General features: G+C 43.2%; 1 protein-coding gene across 1 annotated transcript in view; it reads right to left on the bottom strand.

The window, feature by feature from the left end:
* Positions 1 to 21,470, bottom strand: part of srp72 (signal recognition particle 72) — a 75,623-nt gene that overhangs the window by 50,858 nt on the left and 3,295 nt on the right. The window contains exons 2-3 of the mRNA XM_043673969.1: positions 16,994 to 17,137; positions 7,810 to 7,921 (exon numbers count right to left, since the gene is read on the bottom strand). Of these exons, the coding sequence (XP_043529904.1) occupies positions 7,810 to 7,921; positions 16,994 to 17,137 (256 nt within the window). The remainder of the gene's footprint in view (positions 1 to 7,809; positions 7,922 to 16,993; positions 17,138 to 21,470) is intronic.

The following is a 21,470-nucleotide window of genomic DNA, read 5'->3' as shown; positions in this document are numbered from 1 at the left end:
ACCTTGTCTCAGTCAAATCCATCGAACTCAGCACTGCCTTCCTAACCTGCAATCTTCTTCCTGACCTCTCCGCCCCCACCCCATTCCGGCCTATCACCCTCACCTTGACCTCCCTCCACCTATCGCATTTCCAACGCCCCTCCCCCAAGTCCCTCCTCCCTACCTTTTATCTTAGCCTGCTGGACACACTTTCCTCATTCCTGAAGAAGGGCTTATGCCCGAAACGTCGATTCTCCTGTTCCCTGGATGCTGCCTGACCTGCTGCGCTTTTCCAGCAACACATTTTCAGCTCTGATCTCCAGCATCTGCAGACCTCACTTTCTCCGGGGAGGGTGAGCAGCCCCACATAGGCACTAGTAACATAGGTAGGAAAAGGAATGGGGATCGAAGGCAGAAATTCAGGGAGCTACGGTGAAAGCTTAGAGCTAGAACAAGGTTATCATTTCTGGTTTGTTAACCGTGTCACGTGCTAGCCAGGTGAGGAATAGGAAGAGAGGGGAGTGGAACATATGGCCACAGGGATGGTGCAGGAGGGAGGGTTTCGGATACCTGGATAACTGGGACTCATTCTGGGGTAGGTGGGACCTCTAAAAACAGGATGGGCTACACCTAAATCAGAGGGGTACCAACATCCTGCGGTGGAAATTTGCTAATGCTCATTGAGAGGGTTTAAACTAATTTAGCAGGAGTATGGAAACCTAAATTTTAGTTCCAGTGTCTAGGAGGTTGAGAGCAGTGAGGTCAGAAGTAAGGTGTTAAGGTTCTGAGTGCGCACTGGCAAGCAGGAAGGTGATTTGAAGTGTGTCTACTTCAACGTCAGGGAACCTTGATAACTATGTCCCTGTCAGGCAGGAAGGAAGTGGTCGAACGAGGTAGCCATGGTTTACTAAAGAATTTGAATTTCTTGTCAAGCGGAATAATTAGTCTTATGTTAGAATGACATGTGAAGGTTCAGTTAGGGCACTTGAAAGTTACAAGTCAGCCAGGAAAGACCTAAAGAGAGAACTAAGAGGAGCCAGGAGGGGACATGAGAAGTCGTTGGCAGGTAGGATCAAGGACAACCCTAAAGCCTTCTATAGGTATATCAGGCAGAAAAGAATGACTAGAGTAAGATTAGGGCCAATCAAGGACACTAGTGGGAAGTTGAGTGTGGAGTCCAAAGGGATAGGGAAAGCGGTATATGAAGATTTTTCATCAGCATTCACAGTGGAAAAAGACAATGTTGTCAAGGAGAATACAGAGATACAAGCTACTAGACTAGATGGGATTTAGGTTCACAAGGAGGAGGTTTTAGCCAATCTGGAAAGTGTGAAAAATAGGTAAGTCCCCTGGTCTGGATAGAATTTATCATAGGTTTATAGGAGATTGCAGAGCCTTTAGCTTTGATCTTTACATCATTTTCTACAGGAATTGTGCCAGAACACTGGAGGATAGCAAATGTTGACCCCTTGTTCAGGAAGGGGAGTAGAGACAACCCTAGTAATTATAGACTAGTGAGCCTTACTTCAGTTATGGGTAAAGTGTTAGAAAAGGTTATAATGGATAGGATTTATGATCATCTAGAAAGGAATAAGTTGATTAGGGATAGTCAACAAGGTTTTGTGAAGGGTAGGTTGTGCCTCACAAACCTTATTGAGTACTTTGAGAAGGTGACCAGACAGGTGGATGAGGGTAAAGCGGTTGGTGTGGTGTATATGGATTTAGGTAATGCCCATGGTTCCCCACGATAGGCTACTGCACAAAATACGGACGCATGGGATTGAGGGTTGGATCAGAAATTGGCTAGCTGAAAGAAGACAGAGGGTGGTGGTTGATGGGAAATGTTCATCCTGGAGTGCAATTACTCATGGTGTACCGCAAGGATCTGTTTTGGGGCCACTGATATTTACCATTTTAATAAATGACCTGGATGAGGGTGTAGAAGGATGGGTTAGTAAATTTGCGATGACATTAAGGTTGGAGGTGTGGTGACAGCGAAGTAGGTTCCCTCAGATTACAACAGGATCTTGATCAGATGGGCCAATGGGCTGAGAAGTGGCTGATGGAGTTCAATTTAGCTACATATGAGGTGCTGCATTTTGGGAAAGCAAATCTTAGCAGGACCAATACACTTAATGGTAAGGTCCTAGGGAGAGATGCTGAACAAAGAAACCTTGGAGTGCAGGTTCATAGCTCCTTGAAAGTGGAGTCGCAGGTAGATAGGATAGTAAAGAAGGCGTTTGGTATGCTTTCTTTTATTGGTCAGAATATTGAGTACAGGAGTTGAGAGGTCATGTTGTGGCTGTACAGGAAATTGGTTCAGCCACTTTTGGAACAGTGCACGCAATTTTGATCTCCCTCCTTTCAGGAGAATGCTGTGGAATTTGAAAGGGTTCAGAAAAGGTTTACAAGGATGTCGCCAGGGTTGGAGAATGTGAGCTATAGAGGGTGGTTGAGTAGGCTGACCCTGAAGTGTCGGAGGCTGAGGGGTGACCTTATAGAGGTTTATAAAATCATGAGGAGCATGGATAGGATAAATAGACAAAGTGGGAGAGTCCAGGACTAGAAGACATAGGTTGAGGGTGAGAGGGGAAAGATAGAAAAGAGACCTAAGGGGCAATAGTTTCACTCAGAGTGAGATACGACCATGTAATGAGCTGCCAGAGGAAGTGGTGGAGGCTAGTACAATTGCAACATTTAAAAAGCATTTGGATGGGTATATGAATAGGAAGGGTTTGGAGGGATATGGGCCAGGTGCTGGCAGGTGGGACTAGATTGGTTTGGGATATCTGGTTGGTATGGACGTGTTGGACCAAAAGGTCTGTTTCCATGCTGCACATCTCTATGACTGCAGAGTTTGAATCTAATCTGTTGGATCTAATCACTTAGTGGTGTCTACCACTTGCTGCTTATGCCTTTTGGTAGCTTCATTAGATCGATGCCTCATTTATAGATATGCCTGATGCTGCTCCTGACATGACTATCTTACTGTTCATTGAAACAGGGTTGATCCTCTGGCTTGATGGTAATGGGTGAGTGGGGTATATGCTGAGACATACGGTCACCGATTGTGCTGGAGTACAATTCTGCTGCTCTTAGTGGCCCACAGCACATCATGGATGCCCAGTCGAGAGTTACTAGATCTGTATGAGGTCTGCCCCATTTAGCACAGTGATAGTGCCACACAAAATAATGGAGGTTATTCTCAATGTGAAAGCGGAACTTCGTCTCCACAGCGGTCACTCTTACTGATAGTTGCATGGACAGAGCATCTGCATCGACAGATTGGTATGGTTGAGGTCAAGTATATTTTTCTCTCATTTGTTCCCTCCCTGTCTGCTACACACAGTCTAGCAGCTATGTCCTTTAGGATCCACCAGCTCGAACAGTGGCACTGCAACCGAGCCACTCTTGACAAAGGACTTTGAAATCTTCCACCATAACTCATCCTCGCCACTGTTAGTGCTGCCTCCAAGTGTTGTTCCACATGGCTGAGTATCAATTCATCAGCCAGTATGCACTAATCAACAGGAATTCATTGCCCTTGTTTAACCTGAAGCCATGAGATTTCATAGAGTCTGCAGTCAACATTGAGGACTCAAGGCAATTCCCACCTGAATGCATATCACCATGCCACCACCTCTGCCAGGTTTGTCCAACCAGTGAGATAGGACGTAGTTAGAGATGGTGATGGCAGTGTCTGGGACATTGTCTCTAAAGTATAATTCCATGATATGACTTTATCAGACTATTGTTCGACTTGTGTCTGAAACAGCTCTTTTACTTTTAGCACTAGCTAAAATGTTAGTAAAGAGGACTTTGCAGAGTTAACAGAGTTGTTTCTGTTTTTGTCTTTTCTGGTGCCTAAGTTGATGGCAGGTGGTCTGTCCAGTTTCATTTCTTTGTTGCATCTTTGCAGCAAGTCACACACTAGAATGGTTTGGTAGGCCACTTCAGAGGGCAGTTGAGAGTCAACGGAATGGCTGTGGGTCTAAAATCACATGCAGGCCAGAACAGGTGAGGACGGCAGATTTCCTTCCTTGAAGAATGTTAGTGAGTCAGATGGATTTTTCCACCAAGTGACAACGGTTTCGTGGTCATCAGTACAGTCTTAATTCCAGATTTTGTCGGTTGACTTCAAATTCCACCATCGGCCATGGCAGGATTTGAACTTGGGATCCCAAATCATTAGCTGAGTTAGCATGTTTTGAGAAGACTAGCAGTTCAGGTTGTGGTTCCGGATGTAGGCTTGCTCGCTAAGCTAGAAGGTTCGTTTTCAGACATTTAGTCACCATACTAGGTAGCATCTTCAGTGAGCCTCCAAATGAAGCACTAGGGGTATAGCCATTTTCTAGTTACGTGTTTGGGTTTCCTTGAGTTGGCGATGTCATTTCCTCTGGTAATGTCATCTCCAATGGTGTGGTCATTTCCTGTTCTTTTTATCAGTGGATGGTAAATGGGACCAAGTCAATGTGTTGGTTGATGGAATGGCAATTGGAAATCAAAGAGAAAGCAAACGCACTACTTGCAAATATCAACAGTTACCAACAAGTGGTGACAGACCCGACCCCACAACTAGAGAATCAAATCACAGCCCTACTCAAAAAAACTTCACAAATCCAGAGAAATAAATAGGACCAACTTCCAAAAAATGAAACCAGATGGATCCAACACACCGCACTTCTATGGATTACTCAAAGTTCACAAACCAGGAACCCTCCTCAGATCCACAGTCTTGCTACCTGGAACACCAACTTACAGATTGGCCGAGGAACGACACCAAAGACTAAAACACTTAGTAGAAGACTCACGCCACTCCATCCACTCTACCCAAGAATTCCTCAAGACCAAAGACACCAAGATAGAAGAGGGTGAAATAATGGTCTCCTTTGACGAAACAGCCTTGTTGACATTCATCAACTAGGAGAACTCAACACAGACCGACTCAACACGGACGTTTACTACAAACCGACCGATGCCCACAGCTACCTAGATTAAACCTCCTCCCACCCTGCCCCCTGCAAAAACGCCATCCCATATTCCCAATTCCTTCGCCTCCGCCCCCAGGAGGACCAATTCCAATACCATACAACCCAGATGGCCTCCTTCTTCAAAGACTGCAATTTCCCCTCCAACGTTGTTGACAATGCTCTCCACCGCATCTCCTCCACTTCCCGTTCCTCTGCCCTTGAACCCCGTCCCTCCAATCGCCACCAGGACAGAATCCCACTGTTCCTCACCTACCACCCAACCAACCTCCAGATACATCGTATTATCCTTCGTCATTTCCGCCACCTCCAAACAGACCCCACCACCAAGGATATATTTCTCTCCTCTCCCCTATCAGTGTTCTGGAAAGACCACTCCCTCCGCGACTCCCTCGTCAGGTCCACACCCCCCACCAACCCAACCTCCACTCCCGGCATCTTCCCCTGCAACCGCAAGAAATGCAAAACATGCGTCCACACCTCCCCCCTCACTTCCCTCCAAGGCCCCAAGGGATCCTTCTATATCAGTCACAAATTCACCTGCACCTCCACATCATTTACTGCATCCGCTGCACCCGATGTGGCCTCCTCTACAATGGGGAGACAGGCCGCCTACTTGCGGAACGTTTCAGAGAACACCTCTGGGACACCCGGACCAAACATCCCAACCGCCCCGTGACTGAACACTTCAACTCCCCCTCCCACTCCGCCATGGACATGCTGGTCCTTGGCCTTCTCCATCGCCAGACCATGGTAACACGACGCCTGGAGGAAGAGCGCCTCATCTTCCGCCTAGGAACCCTCCAACCACAAGGGATGAATGCAAATTTCTCCAGCTTCCTCATTTCTCCTCCCCCCACCTTTTCTCAGTCCCAACCCTCAGAGTCAGCACCGCCTTCTTGACCTGCAATCTTCTTCCTGACCTCTCCGCCCCCAACCCCCACTCCGGCCTATCTCCCTCACCTTAACCTCCTTCCATCTATCGCATTCCCAACGCCCCTCCCCCAAGTCCCTCCTCCCTACCTTTTATCTTAGCCTGCTTGGCACACCTTCCTCATTCCTGAAGAAGGGCTTATGCCCGAAACATCGATTCTCCTGCTCCTTTGATGCTGCCTGACCTGCTGCGCTTTTCCAGCAACACATTTTTCAGCGCTGACATCCATCAACATCAACCTGACCAAGGAAACACTGACTACACTATTAGAAGACCCACGACACATACACCAAACACCACCAACTTCATCAACAAGGACAATATTGTCAAGCGAGGGACCTATGCTTTACCACCCACTTCACCTTCAACAACAAAACCTACAGACAAACCAACAGAACACCCATGGGATCTCCAATATCAGGATTCTTAGCAGAGACAGTAATGCAGAGACTCAAACAAACAGCTCTGCCAAACATCTAACCCAAACTTTGGGTCTGCTACTTGGATGACACTTTGGTCATCACTAAATGAAACAAATTAGAGGAAACTTTCAAGATCATCAATAATACCCTTATTGACATAAAATTCACTAAAGAGGAGGAAAACAACAACAAACTGCCATTTTTAGAAGTCGCAGCAGAGCAAATAGCCAATGGGGAACTTCAAATCAGTGTCCACAGGAAAACAACACATACGGACCAAATATTGAACTACAGAAGCAATCACCCCAACATCCACAAATGAAGTTGCATCAGAACATTATTTCAACGAGCAACACACACTGTAGCACAGAGGAACTACGAAGAGCAGAGGAAAATCACCTATACCAGGTATCCAAAAAGAATGGGTCCCAATGACAGTCCGCCGATTTCTGAGCAAATCCAAACAAGCAGACAAAACACATCCAGAAACTCTAGCCACTCTCCCCTACATCAAAGGCATCTCGGAAATGACTGCCAGACTACTCAGACCCCTTGGCATCATTGTAGCCCACAAACCCAACACACTAAAACAGCAGCTAATGAATTTGAAAGACCCCTTACAGACAAGCAAAACTAATGTCATTTACAAAATATCATGCAAGAACTGTAACAAACACTACATTGGACAAACAGACAGAAAACTAGCCACCAAGATACATGAACATCAAGTAGCCACAAAACGACATGACCCACTCTCACTAGTATCCTTACATACGAATGAGAAAGGACACCACTTTGACTGGGACAACACATCTATCCGAGGACAAGCCAAATAGAAATAGGCACAAGAGTTCCAAGAAGCATGGCATTCCAACCAGAACTCAAACAACAAACAGATTGACTTGGATCCCATTTACCATTCAATGAGAAGAACCACAGGAAATGGCATCACCACAGGAAATGGCAACAACCCAAGGAAACCCAAACGCGTGACTAGAAAGCTGGCTACACCATCCATGCTTCATCCGGATGCTCACTGAAGATGTTACCTAGAATGGTGACGAAACATCTAAAAAAACCTTCCTGCTCAGTGAGCAAACCTCCATCCAGAAAATTAGCTGAGTTTCTGGATTAATAGTCCAGCAGGAATACAACGTGGCACTGCCTCCCCATATTCAAATTCAGTTAATAAATCTGAAATGTAAGACTTGTCTTAGCAATGGTTACCTTGACAACTGTTGATTATCATACAACCCCATGTGATTCACTAATGTCAGTTAGGGAATGACGTCTGCTATTCTTATTTGGTCTCATTTTCATTTGACTCCAGAACTACAGCAATGTGGTTAACTCTTCACTGCCCTCTGAAATGACCCATTAAGACAATCAAACCAATGAGGGAAGGGTAACACATTCTGGTCTTCCAGTGAACCCCACATCCCATGAAGAGAATTTTAAAAACTTCCTTCATGCACAACGTCCTTACCTTCAGCTTTCTGAAGCTTAATCATGGCCTGAGGCAGCTTGCCCTCACCAATCAAGGTGCAGGCCACATTGTAACACAGTTCATATGAAGTTTCAGGTAAACCCAAATCGTCCTGTGTAGTAGAACAAAAATATGCTACACTTTTTGATAAATGATAAGTTACAACCATTTATTAGAGAAATATTGAATTTACTTAAAAAATTGACAAATCAAGTACAGAATTTAAAATCCCATATACAATTACTAAGAATTAGCAGAGTTTTAATATTTGTGGAACTAAAATTGAGACTTCAGTGGTATACTGCCACAAAACATCAGTTTTTACCTGCCCAGTGTATCACTTAACATTTCTAAGTTTATTCAGTGATTCTGATGTGCTTTTCTCTGATTACTTGTAAAATAAGAGGAGAAAGAGAGAGAGAGGAACTTAGGTCATAGAGCTATACAGCATGCAAACAGACCATTTGTCCATGCTGACCAGGTATCCAAGGTAAACCTAGTCCCATTTGTCAGCATTTGGCCCATATCCCTCTAAACCCTTCCTATTCATCTACCCAATCAGATGCCTTTTAAATGCTGTAATTCTAAAAGCTTCCACCAGTTCCGCTGGCAGCTCCTTCCATGCACACACCACCCTCTGAGGAAAAATCGCTCCTCAGATCCCTTTTAAATCTTTCCCCTCTCACCTTCATTTCAGGCCCTCTAGTTTTGGATTCCTCTACCCCAGGAAAAAGACGTCGTCTATTTACCTTATCCATGCCCTCATGATTTTATACAACTCAGTAAGGTCACCCCTCAGCCTCCAATGCTCCAGTGAAAGTAGCCGCAGCCTGTACAGCCTCTCCCGATAGCTCAAATCCTCCAACCCTGGCAACATCCTTCTAAATCTTTTCTGAACCCTTTCAAGTTTCACAACATCCTATAGCAGCGAGACCAGAATTGCACGCAATATTCCAACAGTGGCCTAACCAATGTCCTATACAGCCGCAACATGACCTCCCAACTCCTGTACTCAATACTCTGACCAATAAAGGAAAGCATACCAAATATCTTCTTCACTATCCTATCTACTTGGGACTCCACTTCCAAGGAACTATGAACCTGCACTCCAAGGTCTCTTTGTTCAGCAACACTGTCTAGTGTATAAGTCTCTTATACACTCTCTTAACTGTATATGTTCTGCCCTAATTTGCCTTCCCAAAATGAAGCAACTCACATAAATGTAAATTAAACTCCATCTGCCACTCCACAGCCCATTGGCACATCTGATCAAGATTCCACCGTACTACATAGAAAAGTACAGCACAGAACAGGCCCTTTGGCCCACGATGTTGTGCCAAGGTTTAATCCTAATGTAAAATATAGTAACTTAACCTACACACACCAACTCACTGCTATCCTTGTGCATGTCCGTCAATCGCTGAAATGTCGCCAATGACTCTGCTTCCAAGAATTAGAATAGATTCCCTAGAGTGTGGAAACAGGCCCTTCAGCCCAACCAGTCCTCCACAGCAACCCTCCAGAGTAACCACGCAGACCTATTTCCTCTGAGTGACGCACCTAACACTATGGGCAATTTAGCATGGCCAATTCACCTGATCTGTGCATTTTTGGATTGTGGGAGGAAACCCACGCAGACACGGAGAGAATGTGCAAACTCCACACAGACAGTCACCTGAGGTTGGAATCGAACCTGGTGCTGTGAGGCAGCAGTGCTAACCACTGAGCACTGTGCCACCCATGAGGTACGGAGGTAACCTTCGCTGTTCACTACAGCTCCAATTTTGGTGTCATCTGCAAACTTACTAACCTTACCTCCTGGGTTCACATCCAAATCATTTACATAAATGATGAAAAGCAGCAAACCCAGCATTAATCCTACAGGCACACCACTGGTCACAGGCCTCCAGTCTGAAAAAAAGCCCTCCATCACCACCTTGTATCTTCTACCTTTGTGCCAGTTCTGCCTTCAAATTGCTTGTTCTTCCTTTATTCCATGTGATCTAACCTTGAACTTAATTACAACTAGCAAGGAAAAGGAGTCAAGAAACATATTAGAACAAATAGCTGACAAGTTCTCAGATCCTGATGGGTTCCTAAGATCGTTGCAAAGACAGTCGATGCATCAGTTTCGATTTTTCAAAATTCTTTAAATTCCAACTAAGTCTCATCAGGAATGAAAGTATCCAAAAATTGAATGCTGACTGGGTCCACATCTATTCCAATTTCTAATTGCCCTTGATGGGGAATAATTAAGTGCCTTCTTGAACCATTACAAGGAAGTCCATTTGGTGTGGATACACACCATTACCATAAGGAAGGGTATTTCAGAAGTTTGGATCCAATGACACCAAGCCTCAGGAAAATATTTCCAAGTCAGGATAGCAAGTGACCTGGAGGGAAAGTGCAGCTGGCAGTGTGCTCATTAATCTGTTCTCCTTGTCCTTCCAGATGGCAGTGGAAATGCCTTTGAAAGGTGCTGTCAAAGGAACCTTGGTGAATTCTACAAGTGCAACTTGTAGATAGTAGAGGTTGTCAATCAAGTGGGCCGTTTTGTTCTGGGCAGTGTTAGGCTTCGAGTGTTGTTGGAGTTGCATGTATTCAACTAAGCGCAGAGTAGTCTAGCATAGTGCTGACTTGTGCCTTGTGCACTACATTAGGCTTTGGGTATCAAGTGGTGAGTTACTCACTGTGGAATTCCTAGCATCTGAGGAGCTCTTGTAGTCTTGTGATGTTAATAGTGGGAGATTCTGTGATCGTGATGCCATCTAATGTCATGGGATCAAAGTTTGTTTCCACTTTATTGGAAACGGACATTGTGCCTTTAGTGTGGTGCAAATGTTACCTGCCAGTTGTCAACCCAAGAATTTTGCCCAGGTTTTGCTGCTTTTGGACGTAAACGGTTTCTGTGTCTAAGGAGTCATGAATGCTGCTGATCATTATGCAATGAATACTGAACATTTGAACATTCCCACTCTGACATTATGATGGGTGTCCTTCATAGAGCAGATGATGGTTTGGTTTCAAACACTATCCGGAGGTAGTCCTGCAGTGCTGTCCCAGAGCTGAGATGACTGCCCACCAATATCCACACCCATCTTCCTTTATGCCAGGTATAACTCTAACTGGTGAAGGGATTTCCCCTTATTCCCAGTAACTTAGGTTTTGCTTAAGCCTTTAGATGCCATTCTCACTTATATAGCATAGAGTCACACAGCATGGAAACAGACCCTTTGGTCCAACCTGTCCACGCTGACCAAGTCTCCCAAACTGAATTAGTTCCATTTAAGACTGAATGTCAAGGGCAGTCACTTTCATCTTGTCTGTGGAATTAAGCTCTTTTGTCCATGTTTAAACTAAGGCTGGAATGAGACCAGGACCCGAGTGTCTCTGGTGGAGCCCAAATCGAGTATCAGTGAGCAGGTACTGCTAAACAATTACTGCTCAATAGCCTGGTTGTGGACACCTTCCATAACTTAAAAACAAAAACAGAAACTGTTGGAAAAATTTAGCAAGTCTTTAGGATCTGTGGAGAGAAAGCACAGTTAACATTTCAGGTTCAGTGATTCTTCTTCAGAACTGAAGAACTGCGTAAATCAAATTGGCTGAACTCTGGCATCTGTAATGCTGGGGTCCTCCAAAGGAGGTTGAAATGTATCAGCCACTCAGCAATTCCAGCTGAGATTACTACAAATGCTTCAGCTTTATCTTTTGCCTTCATGTGTTGGACTCACTCATTAATGAGGAAGAAGATATATGCGGAGACTCCTCTTTGACTAAGTTGTTTAATTGTCTACCATCATTGAGTAGTGCATATCTTAAAACTGATGTTAATTCTGGAATTGTTTAGCTCTATCACTTGCTGATATGCTGTCTGACAAACAAGTAACCCTATTGTGTAGCTTCACCAAACTGACATTTTTAGGTATTCCTGGTGCTACTCCTTCTAAGTCCTCCTGCACTCTTCATTGAATCCCTGGCCTCATGGTAGAGTCAGATAAGCAGTGGACCATAACGTTGCAGATTATATTGGTGTATAATTCCGATATGGCTAATGGCATTTCATGGACACCCAGTTTTTACCTGCTCTATCTGTTTGAAGTTTATCCCATTTCATATGGTGATATGCCAAACAATATGATGGAGGGCATGCTCAATATGAAGAAAGGACTTCACTTTACTTAACAGTCAACCTCAAAGCAGGTCTGGAGTTACATGCTGCCCAGATCAATTTCCTTCCTTTAAGGAAAGTAAGGGAATCATGACCTTTGTTTCTATATATTGGCTATAAAGCTTTTCCTGGATGCCATTCTGTATCCTCTCTCTCATGAACAAGCTGAGTGAGTCTAAAAATCCATGGCAGATGAAGTAAAATGTGAACAAATGTAAAGTTATTCTCCTTAGTAGCAAAAACAGAAGGGTAGTTTATGTCAATAAATTGAGAAAGAGGAAGCTGTATTGCAACGTGAATGGTTTTATACACCAGGTGTTGCAAGTAAACACACAGGTAGTGAAGAAAGGAAATGGTATTTTGGCCTTCGTCACAAGAGGATTCAAGTACAGAAGCAAGAATGTCTTGCTACAATTGTAACCGGCCTTGGTGAGACCATATTTGTGTGCAGTTTTGGTCTCCCTATCAGAAGAATAATATTTTCCCAATGAGCAAATGAATCAAAGGTTTACTAGACTGATTCCTAGGATGGCTGGATTTACGTATTGAGAGACACTATCAGTTAGGACTATATTCACTGTATCTTAGAAGAATGAGGGGCTTCTCACAAAAACTCCTATAAAATTCCAAGAGGATAAATTGTCCCCAATGACAAAGGGATCTAAAACCAGGGATCACAGTCTAAGTGTGGGCTATTTAGAACTGAGAGGAGGAGGAGGAATTTCTTCACCCAGACTGTGATGAGCCTGCTAAATTACCTGTAACAGAAAGTGGTTGCTGAAGTGTTGACAGTTTTCAAAGTTTCATTTGCCAGCTTTTGGCCCATATCCCTCTAAACCCCTCCTATTCATATACTCATCCAGAAGCCTTTTAAATGTTGTAATTATACCTGCCTCCACCACTTCCTCTGGCAGCTGGTTCCATACATACACAATTCTGTGAAAAAGTTACCCCTCAGGCCCCTTTGAAATCTTCCCCTTCTCACGTTAAACCTATGCCCTCTAGATTTGGATGCCCCACAACAGGAAAAAGACATTGACTATCACCAATGATTTTATAGATCTCCAGTGTAGGTTCTTCATATAGTGTACCACTACCAACAAGCGACGGGGTTATCTTTCACAATAGGCTTGTGACTGCTTGCTGCCTATACCACACTAGTGACTACCGTCCAAAAACATTCCATTGGCCATAAAGCTCTTTGGGGAAAGGTGCACCTGATATACAAGACCTTTTATTATTAAACCAAGACAAATCAGTGACCCACAGGATTATTTTCTCGTACCTTTAATGCCATAGCTTATTTGAAGGTACTTCAGGGATAAAAGAACAAAACAAGCTCCAAATTAAAGAAGAGATTAGAAGAAACTAAACTGCAGTCTTGTCAATGTTCTGGGAGTTACCAGTGATTATAAATTGAACTGGACTCACCACATAAATACAGTGGCTTCAAGAGCAGGTCAGAGGATAGGAGTAAGTAATATAGCAAATAACACAGCTCCTGACTCCCCAGAGCCTGTCCACCATTGACAAGACAAAATCAGGAGTGTGATGGAATACTCCCCATTTGCCTGGACAGGGACAACTCCAACACACGAGAAGCTTGACACTATCCAGGACAAAACAGCTAGCTTTATTGGCGTCACATCCATAAACATTCACTCCCTCACTACTGATGCTCAGTAGCAACAGTGTGTACACTATCTACAAGATGCACTGCATGAATTTACAAAGGCTCCTTTGACAAAACCTTCCAAACCCACGACCACTTCCATATAGAAGGACAAGGGCAGTCAACACATAGGAACACCATGACAAGTTTCCCTCCAAGCCACTCACCATCCTGACTTGGAAATATATCACTGTTCCTTCAGTGTCACTGCGTCAAAATCTTGGAAACCCACCTTAACAGCATTGTTGCAGCACATGGACTGCAGTGGTTCAAGAAGTCAGTTCATCACTGTAGTAACTGTCACGAGGTCAGCCAGGTGGACCTCGGAATATATCGCTCTTAAGCGAAAAGGGTTATCTCAGATTACAACATGATCTGGACCAGATGGGCCAATGGGCTGAGAAGTGGCAGATGGAGTTTAATTCAGATAAATGCGTTTTGAGAAAGCAAATCTTAGCAGGACTTATACACTTAATGGTAAGGTCCAAGGGAGTGTTGCTGAACAAAGAGACCTTGGAGTGCAGGTTCATAGCGCCTTGAAAGTGGAGTCACAGGTAGATAGGATAGTGAAGGCGGCGTTTGGTATGCTTTCCTTTATTGGTCAGAATATTGAGTACAGGAATTGGGAGGTCATATTGGGGCTGTACAGGACATTGATTAGGCCACTGTTGGAATATTATGTGCAATTCTGATCTTCTTCCTATCGGAAAGATGTTGTGAAACTTGAAAGGGTTCAGAAAAGATTTACAAGGATGTTGCCAGGGTTGGAGGATCTGAGCTTCAGGTTGAGGCTGAACAGGCTGGGGCTATTTTCCCTGGAGCGTTGGAGGCTAAGGGGTGGCCTTATAGAGGTTTACAAAATTATGAGGGGCATGGATAGGATAAATAGGCAAAGTCTTTTCCCTGGGGTGGGGGAGTCCAGAACTAGAGGGCATAGGCTGAGGGTGAGAGGGGAAAGGTATAAAAGAGACCCAAGGGGCAAGTTTTTCACGCAGAGGTTGGTAAGTGTATGGAATGAGCTGCCAGAGGATGTGGTGGAGGCTGGTACAATTGCAACATTTAAGAGGCATTTGGATACTTACCGGCCTTTCCTTTCACCCTAACAGGAATATACTTTGTCTGGATTCTTGTTATCTCATTTCTGAAGGCTTCCCATTTTCCAGCCATACCTTTACCTTCAAACATCTGCCTCATAGAACATAGAAGAATACAGCGCAGTACAGGCCCTTCGGCCCTCGATGTTGCGCCGATCCAAGCCCACCTAACCTACACTAGCCCACTATCCTCCATATGCCTATCCAATGCCCGCTTAAATGCCCATAATGAGGGAGAGTCCACCACTGCTACTGGCAGGGCATTCCCCTGGTAAACCTCCTCTGCACCCGTTCCAGTGCCTCCACATCCTTCCTATAATATGGCGACCAAATCTGCACACAATACTCCAGATGCGGCCGCACCAGAGTCTTATACAACTGCAACATGACCTCAGTACTCCGGAACTCAATTCCTCTACCAATAAAAGCCAGTACGCCATATGCCTTCTTCACCGCACTATTTACCTGGGTGGCAACTTTCAAAGATTTGTGTACAATCAGCTTTCGAAAGTTCTTGCCTAATACTGTCAAAATTGGCCATTCTCCAATTTAAAACTTCAACTTTTAGATCTGGTCTATCCTTTTCCATCACTATTTTAAATCTAATAAAATTATGGTCGCTGGCCCCAAAGTTTTCCCCCGCTGACACCTCAGTCACCTGCCCTGCCTTATTTCCCAAGAGTAGGTCAAATTTTGCATCTTCTCTAGTAGGTACATCCACATACTGCATCAGAAGATTTTCTTGTGCACACTTAAATTCCTCTCCATCTAAACCCTTAACACTATGGCAGACCCAGTCTATGTTTGGAAGTTAAAATCCCCTACCCTAACCACCCTATTATTCGTACAGATAACTGAGATCTCCTTACAAGTTTGTTTCTCAATTTCTCTCAGACTATTTAGTGGTCTATAATACAATCCCAATAAGGTGATCATCCCTTTCTTATTTTTCAGTTCCACCCAAATAACTTCCCTGGATGTATTTCCAGGAATATCCTCCCTCAGCACAGCTGTAATGCTATTCCTTATCAGAAATGCCACTGCCCCTCCTCTCTTGCCTCCCTTTCTATCCTTCCTGTAGCATTTGTATCCTGGAACATTAAGCTGCCAGTCCTGCCCATCCCTGAGCCATGTTTCTGTAATTGTTATGATATCCCAGTCCCATGTTCCTAACCATGTCCCGAGTTCATCTGCCTTCCCTGTTAGGCCCCTTGCATTGAAATAAATGCAGTTTAGCCCAGCAGTAACCAGTGACATTTCACGAGTTACTAGTTTCCATCCCAAAGATGCTCCCATTCCCCTAAATCTCTGACTTCTATTAGTTAGCCATTCCTCTATCTACACTGATATATTACTCCTAATACAATGGACTCTTTTCAACTAGTCTAAGTAGGGTACATAATTGCTAGCTGTAGAGAACATTGGTGAGACCAAATCTACAGTAGAGCTGATTGAATTGAAATAAAAAATTTGTAAAGGCTTGCCAGAGTTGATGCTGGAAAAAAGTGTTCTCCCTGGCTGTAGTATCATAAACACACACTCAGTCTTAGTCTTAGATTAAGAAGTTGGTCATCTGTTACTGAGATTAAGAAATATCTCATCACTAAAAGGATAAGGTTTTCTGAAATTCCCTCTCCAAGAGACTTCTGAATGCTCAGTATCGAGCAGGTTATCTTTCATGATGTAGCCCATTAAAGGTTTCCATCCAAACTAAAAATCAAGTCATTGAAATAAAGCTAAATGGAAGCAACAGATTCTGCAAAAAGCTGCTTCTCCAACCACAAGTAGCTTTTCTCCCACATTTGCTTATTGAGCCTCGCAGCTGCAAAGCGGGAGTGAAAGACTCTGCAATTAGAGAAACAGCATGCTATGCATAAGTGAGAAGTTTCATTTCTGTTTGCACAGCCCTAGTGCATTCTGGGTGATGTAGGCTGTGTCTGCTCATGGTCATGCACTTGCTTTCCCGGACCCCTCTCTTTCTCGCCTCCTAAGGGACTCTAGTAGATAAGATTTCTGAGCAGGCTTGGGAGGATATGAGGAGCAGAAGTTGCAACAAAGCAACATCTGGACTGCTGCAGTCTTATGGTGGAGAGGAAGTGAACCCTAACAATTCCACAGCCATCTTGAACTACTCCTGAATGACAAAAGCTCCAAGAAGTTTGGGTTCAAAGGAAATAACAGGTAAAGCAATAGCAGATACCAACATAAAATGTCTAATAGCTTAATCAACAGAAGATTGACACTTACAGGAAATGAATTTTCCCAGATACTTAAAGCTGCCACAACAGCAGAAAGGTTGGTCTTCCTTTCCTCTTCGTATTCATCTTGAGAGTTCCGAATTAAATCACGATAAACTGATAAACAGTCTTCATAGCGTTCCAATCTATACAACTGAAATAATAAAACCAGTAAATTCACTGACAAACAACTTAGATATACATAGTACCTTTAATGGAATTATTGCAACCCTTTTCTTGGGAACAGTAAAATGACACTAAGCCACTTAAGGAGATATGAGGTTAGGTGAAAAAGAGATAGATTTTAAATATATCTTAAAGGAAATTAAGTTGGAAGGGTATAGCGATGTAGCAATTCCAGAGTTTGGGGCTGATGTAACTGAAGGCATGGCCACCAATGGTGTAGAACTATGACTGAGAATAAACAAAAATGACAGCATTATAGGAATGTTGATAAATTATAAGATTCTGCAATTGGAGGTATTCACACAGATAAAGAGAGGCAAAGTAATGGAGTGATTTTAAAACAAAGAGGAGTTTACAATCAAGACACTGCTCAAGCCACTGCCCATTAGCTAGCACGTGGGTAATAAGGGATTGGCACTGGCTGAGAGTTAAGACATGGTCAGCAGAGTTTTGGATAATTTCAAACTATGGGCAGTCAGGAGTGCATTCTAATCATTGGGTTGAGAGGTAATGAAAGCATAGATGAGGGTTTCAGCAGCCAGTGGACTGTGATAGTGGTCAAATCGAGCAATCTTAGAAAGATAATAATATGCAAGCATAGAGATGGCATAAAGATGAAATTGAAAGCTCATTTTCGGATCAAATGTGACAAAGATGCAAATAGACTGGCTTAACTTCAGACTGTTGCCAAGAACAGAAATGGAAGTGGTAGTTAGGGAAGGAAATTTGAAATCACGAAAAGCAAACTTCCATCTTCTCAATATTTAATTGGAGAAAACGTCTATACATTTGATACTCAATGTTGGATAAACATTCTGGTGATTTTGCAACAGTCAAGAAAGCTATTGGTAAGGGAGAACCGATGTCATCAATGTTATGAAAAATTAATGGCGTGACTTTGTATGATATTACAAAGGAACAGCATGCAAATGAGAAATAGGCATGGCCAAAGATTGATGCTTGGGTCCAACAGTGGTAACAATAGATGAGCAGGAAGCGAAAGTCTCAATGGTTTCCTGGCTAGGATTAGATAGATAGGAGTGGAACCATCTGAGAACAATCACATCCAATTAGATATTAACAGAGAGGCATTGAGGAGGACAGCTTGGTCAACTGTGTCAAAAGCTTCAGGCATGTAGAAATCAGGTGGAGTGTCACAAGTAGCCCACTGGGAAAGTGTGCTGATACACGAGCCCCACTACTCCCCCAGTCATCTCAAAAAGATTATTTAATTCAAGCGCACAAATGTCCCCAATTTATTCATCCAAATGACTCTGGTTAACAGAAACACTGACCAGGTTTCTGTACTTAGCAAGAACTGATATTTATTTCTAAGAAATAAGTAATAACTACAAGTAAACAACAATGAATTATTAACATACAACTACTGTTGAAACTCTAACCCACTTTAAAATCTCTATATACATAAAAACATCACACTTCAATAACATCAATCCACAGGCTTTGATAAAATGTTTTTGTTCACAGCGCGGCATGGTGGCACAGCGGTTAGCACTGCTGCCTCACAGCGCCAGAGACCCGGGTTCAATTCCCGCCTCAGGCGGCTCTGTGTGTGGAGTCTGCACTTTCTCCCGTGACTGCGTGGGTTTCCTCCGGGTGCTCCGGTTTCATCCCACAATCCAAAAATGTGCAGGTTAGGTGGATTGGCCATGGTAAATTGCCCATAATGTTAGGTGAAGGAGTAAATGTAGGGGAATGGGTCTGGGTGGGTTGCGCTTCGACGGGTTGGTGTGGACTTGTTGGGCCGAAGGGCCTGTTTCCACACTAAGTAATCCAATCTACACCCACTTCTCTGATCTCTCTCCTTCAAGTTTATTTCAGTTCTTGCCAGTGACATAGATTTAGCCACTAATTAGGCAGTTTCACACCTCAAGAGAGAAAACCAATTACAAAGTAATGAGTAACATAAGGTCAGAAGTTCAGTGGAAATATTAGTAGCAATAGGATCAAGGGAGCAGCAGTTGGGTCTCATGGTCAAAATGAACTCTGAGGGCATGAAGGGAGATAGAAGAGAAACTAGAGGAAGATGCAAGTTCTGGTATTGAATAAGGAGGGAACATTAAGGAAGATGACAAGATGTATTAGTGGAAGGATAGGACACAGCAGAGGCAGTTGATCAGATCATTTCAAACTTCCTGACAAAAAGTCCATGAACCCCTCAAGTGAGGGTAGAGGGCAAAAAGGTTTAAGATGACGGTCTGCAGCAAGGAAAAACCTGTGAGAATCCTTACATTTCAAGATTACCCCAAATCATGAGCAATTTCAGTAGTTCCTGAACAGAATCCAAGGTTGATGTCTATATATGTATGTTTCTGGTGATTTCTGTTGGCATTGCAAAAAAACGTTGAAGAATCAGGGAACCAAACACCATCCTTGCTTTGCATTGCTGGTCACTTCACAGACATCAGACATCTCACCACAGACATAGATAAGTCTAACCTTTTCATGCAGCAAGCATAAGATGTTGGCAAAAAAATAGCTTAGGCATCTAGATTTGACAGGTTACAGACCAGGTCAACTGTCACTGTCACAAACTTGAGTTAGGTATATGAACTGCAGAATTACTTTGTTTTCAGGCATGCTTTTACTAATTTTGAAAATTTACATTTGTTCATTACAGTGTAATATGGAGAGGAAGGCAAGGATCCAGTGGAAATAAGGACCAGCAAGACAAAGATGACATCTACAGAAACTCCCCTTAAGAGTCGCTTCACTCTAGCAGAAGTATAAATCAGGAAGTAAGGGAAACATGCAAGGGGCACTATAATTGTCATGGGTGATTTTAATCTGCATATGCACTGGACAAATCAGATGGGCAAGTATAACATGGGAATCAAATTTGTAAAGTGTTTAAGGGAATGTTTTCTTAGAGCAATGCATTATAGAACCTATCTTATAGGTTGTTCTAGGATATTCTAGACCAAGTAAATGTGTAATGGGGTAGGATAAATAAGAGGTCATGTAGTTAACAATCCTCTGGGGAATAATGTTTACATCATGGTAGAATTTCAAATTGAGTTTGAGGGACAGCAACTTGGGTCTTAACATAAATAGCTAAGGAGGTATGAAGAAAGTGTTGTTGAAAGACACTTATAAAATATACCAAGGCGAAGGTGAGTAGATGAGCTCAGCAGCAGACTTTTAAGCAGGTAAGTCAACGCGCAGTTTTAAAAAAAATCATTCCAGTCAAAAAAGGAGGACTTGGTGAGAAGGGTGAAGCACTCATGGTTACCAAATGTGGTCAAGGAGAGCACCCATACAAAAACCCATACTTGAACCAAGTTACTAAAAAGCAAATAAGAAGTGAGAAAATTGATGGTGTAAGTAAATTGGCAATATAAAAACAAATAAATGCTTCTACTAGTTGAAAAAAATAAATTAGCTACAGTGAATGGGAGATCCTTGGAGTGCAGCTTGGGAACTAATTATGGAGAACAGGTAAATGACAGCTAATTTATTTCAAAATTCGGTGGCAATATAAAAACAAACAACACAAGCTTCTGTCAGTATATAAAAAGTAATTAGCTGAAGTGAACAGAAGACCTTTGGAAAACATAGCTGGGGAACTGGAATTGTCGCTCACTTCCACCATTCATCAGGTAATAACCAAATTGAATTGAGTGGCTTAACTTGCTCACTTGAAGTCTTATTTTGGTTGCTACATGCAATAAAGTTTAAATCATTGTTTCAGTACTTAATTGGTTGTGAGAAAATTTCTTAGTAAGTAGCTGAATTAAAAGTAACTTGTGGTGAGTTACCCAGAACAATTTGCACCTACCACATTCCGTAAGAGTACATTCCAGATCTTAACCACTCACTACGAAGTTAGGTGGACAGGCAGGTAGTACTGAGGAAGTGGGGAGGCTACAGAAGGATCTAGACAGGTTGGGAGAGTGGTCCAGGAAATGGCTGTTGGAATTTAACGTGAGCAAGTGCGAGGACTTGCACTTTGGCAAAAAGAATAAAAGCATAGACTACTTTCTAAATGGTGAGAAAATTAATAAAGCCAAAGCACAAAGGGATCTGGGAGTGCTAGTCGAGGATTCTCTAAAGGTAAACATGCAGGTTGAGTCCGTGATTAAGAAAGCGAATGCAATATTGTCTCTTATCTCAAGAGGGTTGGAATATAAAAGCAGAGATGTACTACTAAGACTTTATAAAGCTCTGGTTAGGCCCCATTTGGAGTACTGTGTCCAGTTTTGGTCCCCACACCACGAAGGACATACTGGCACTGGAACGTATCCAGCGGAGATTCACACGGATGATCCCTGGAAAGACAG

The sequence above is a fragment of the Chiloscyllium plagiosum genome, chromosome 32 (genome assembly GCF_004010195.1).
Source record: "Chiloscyllium plagiosum isolate BGI_BamShark_2017 chromosome 32, ASM401019v2, whole genome shotgun sequence".
NCBI lineage: Eukaryota > Metazoa > Chordata > Chondrichthyes > Orectolobiformes > Hemiscylliidae > Chiloscyllium > Chiloscyllium plagiosum.
The sequence above is the reverse complement of the archived record's forward strand: the minus strand, read 5'-3'. Positions and strand labels throughout refer to the sequence as shown.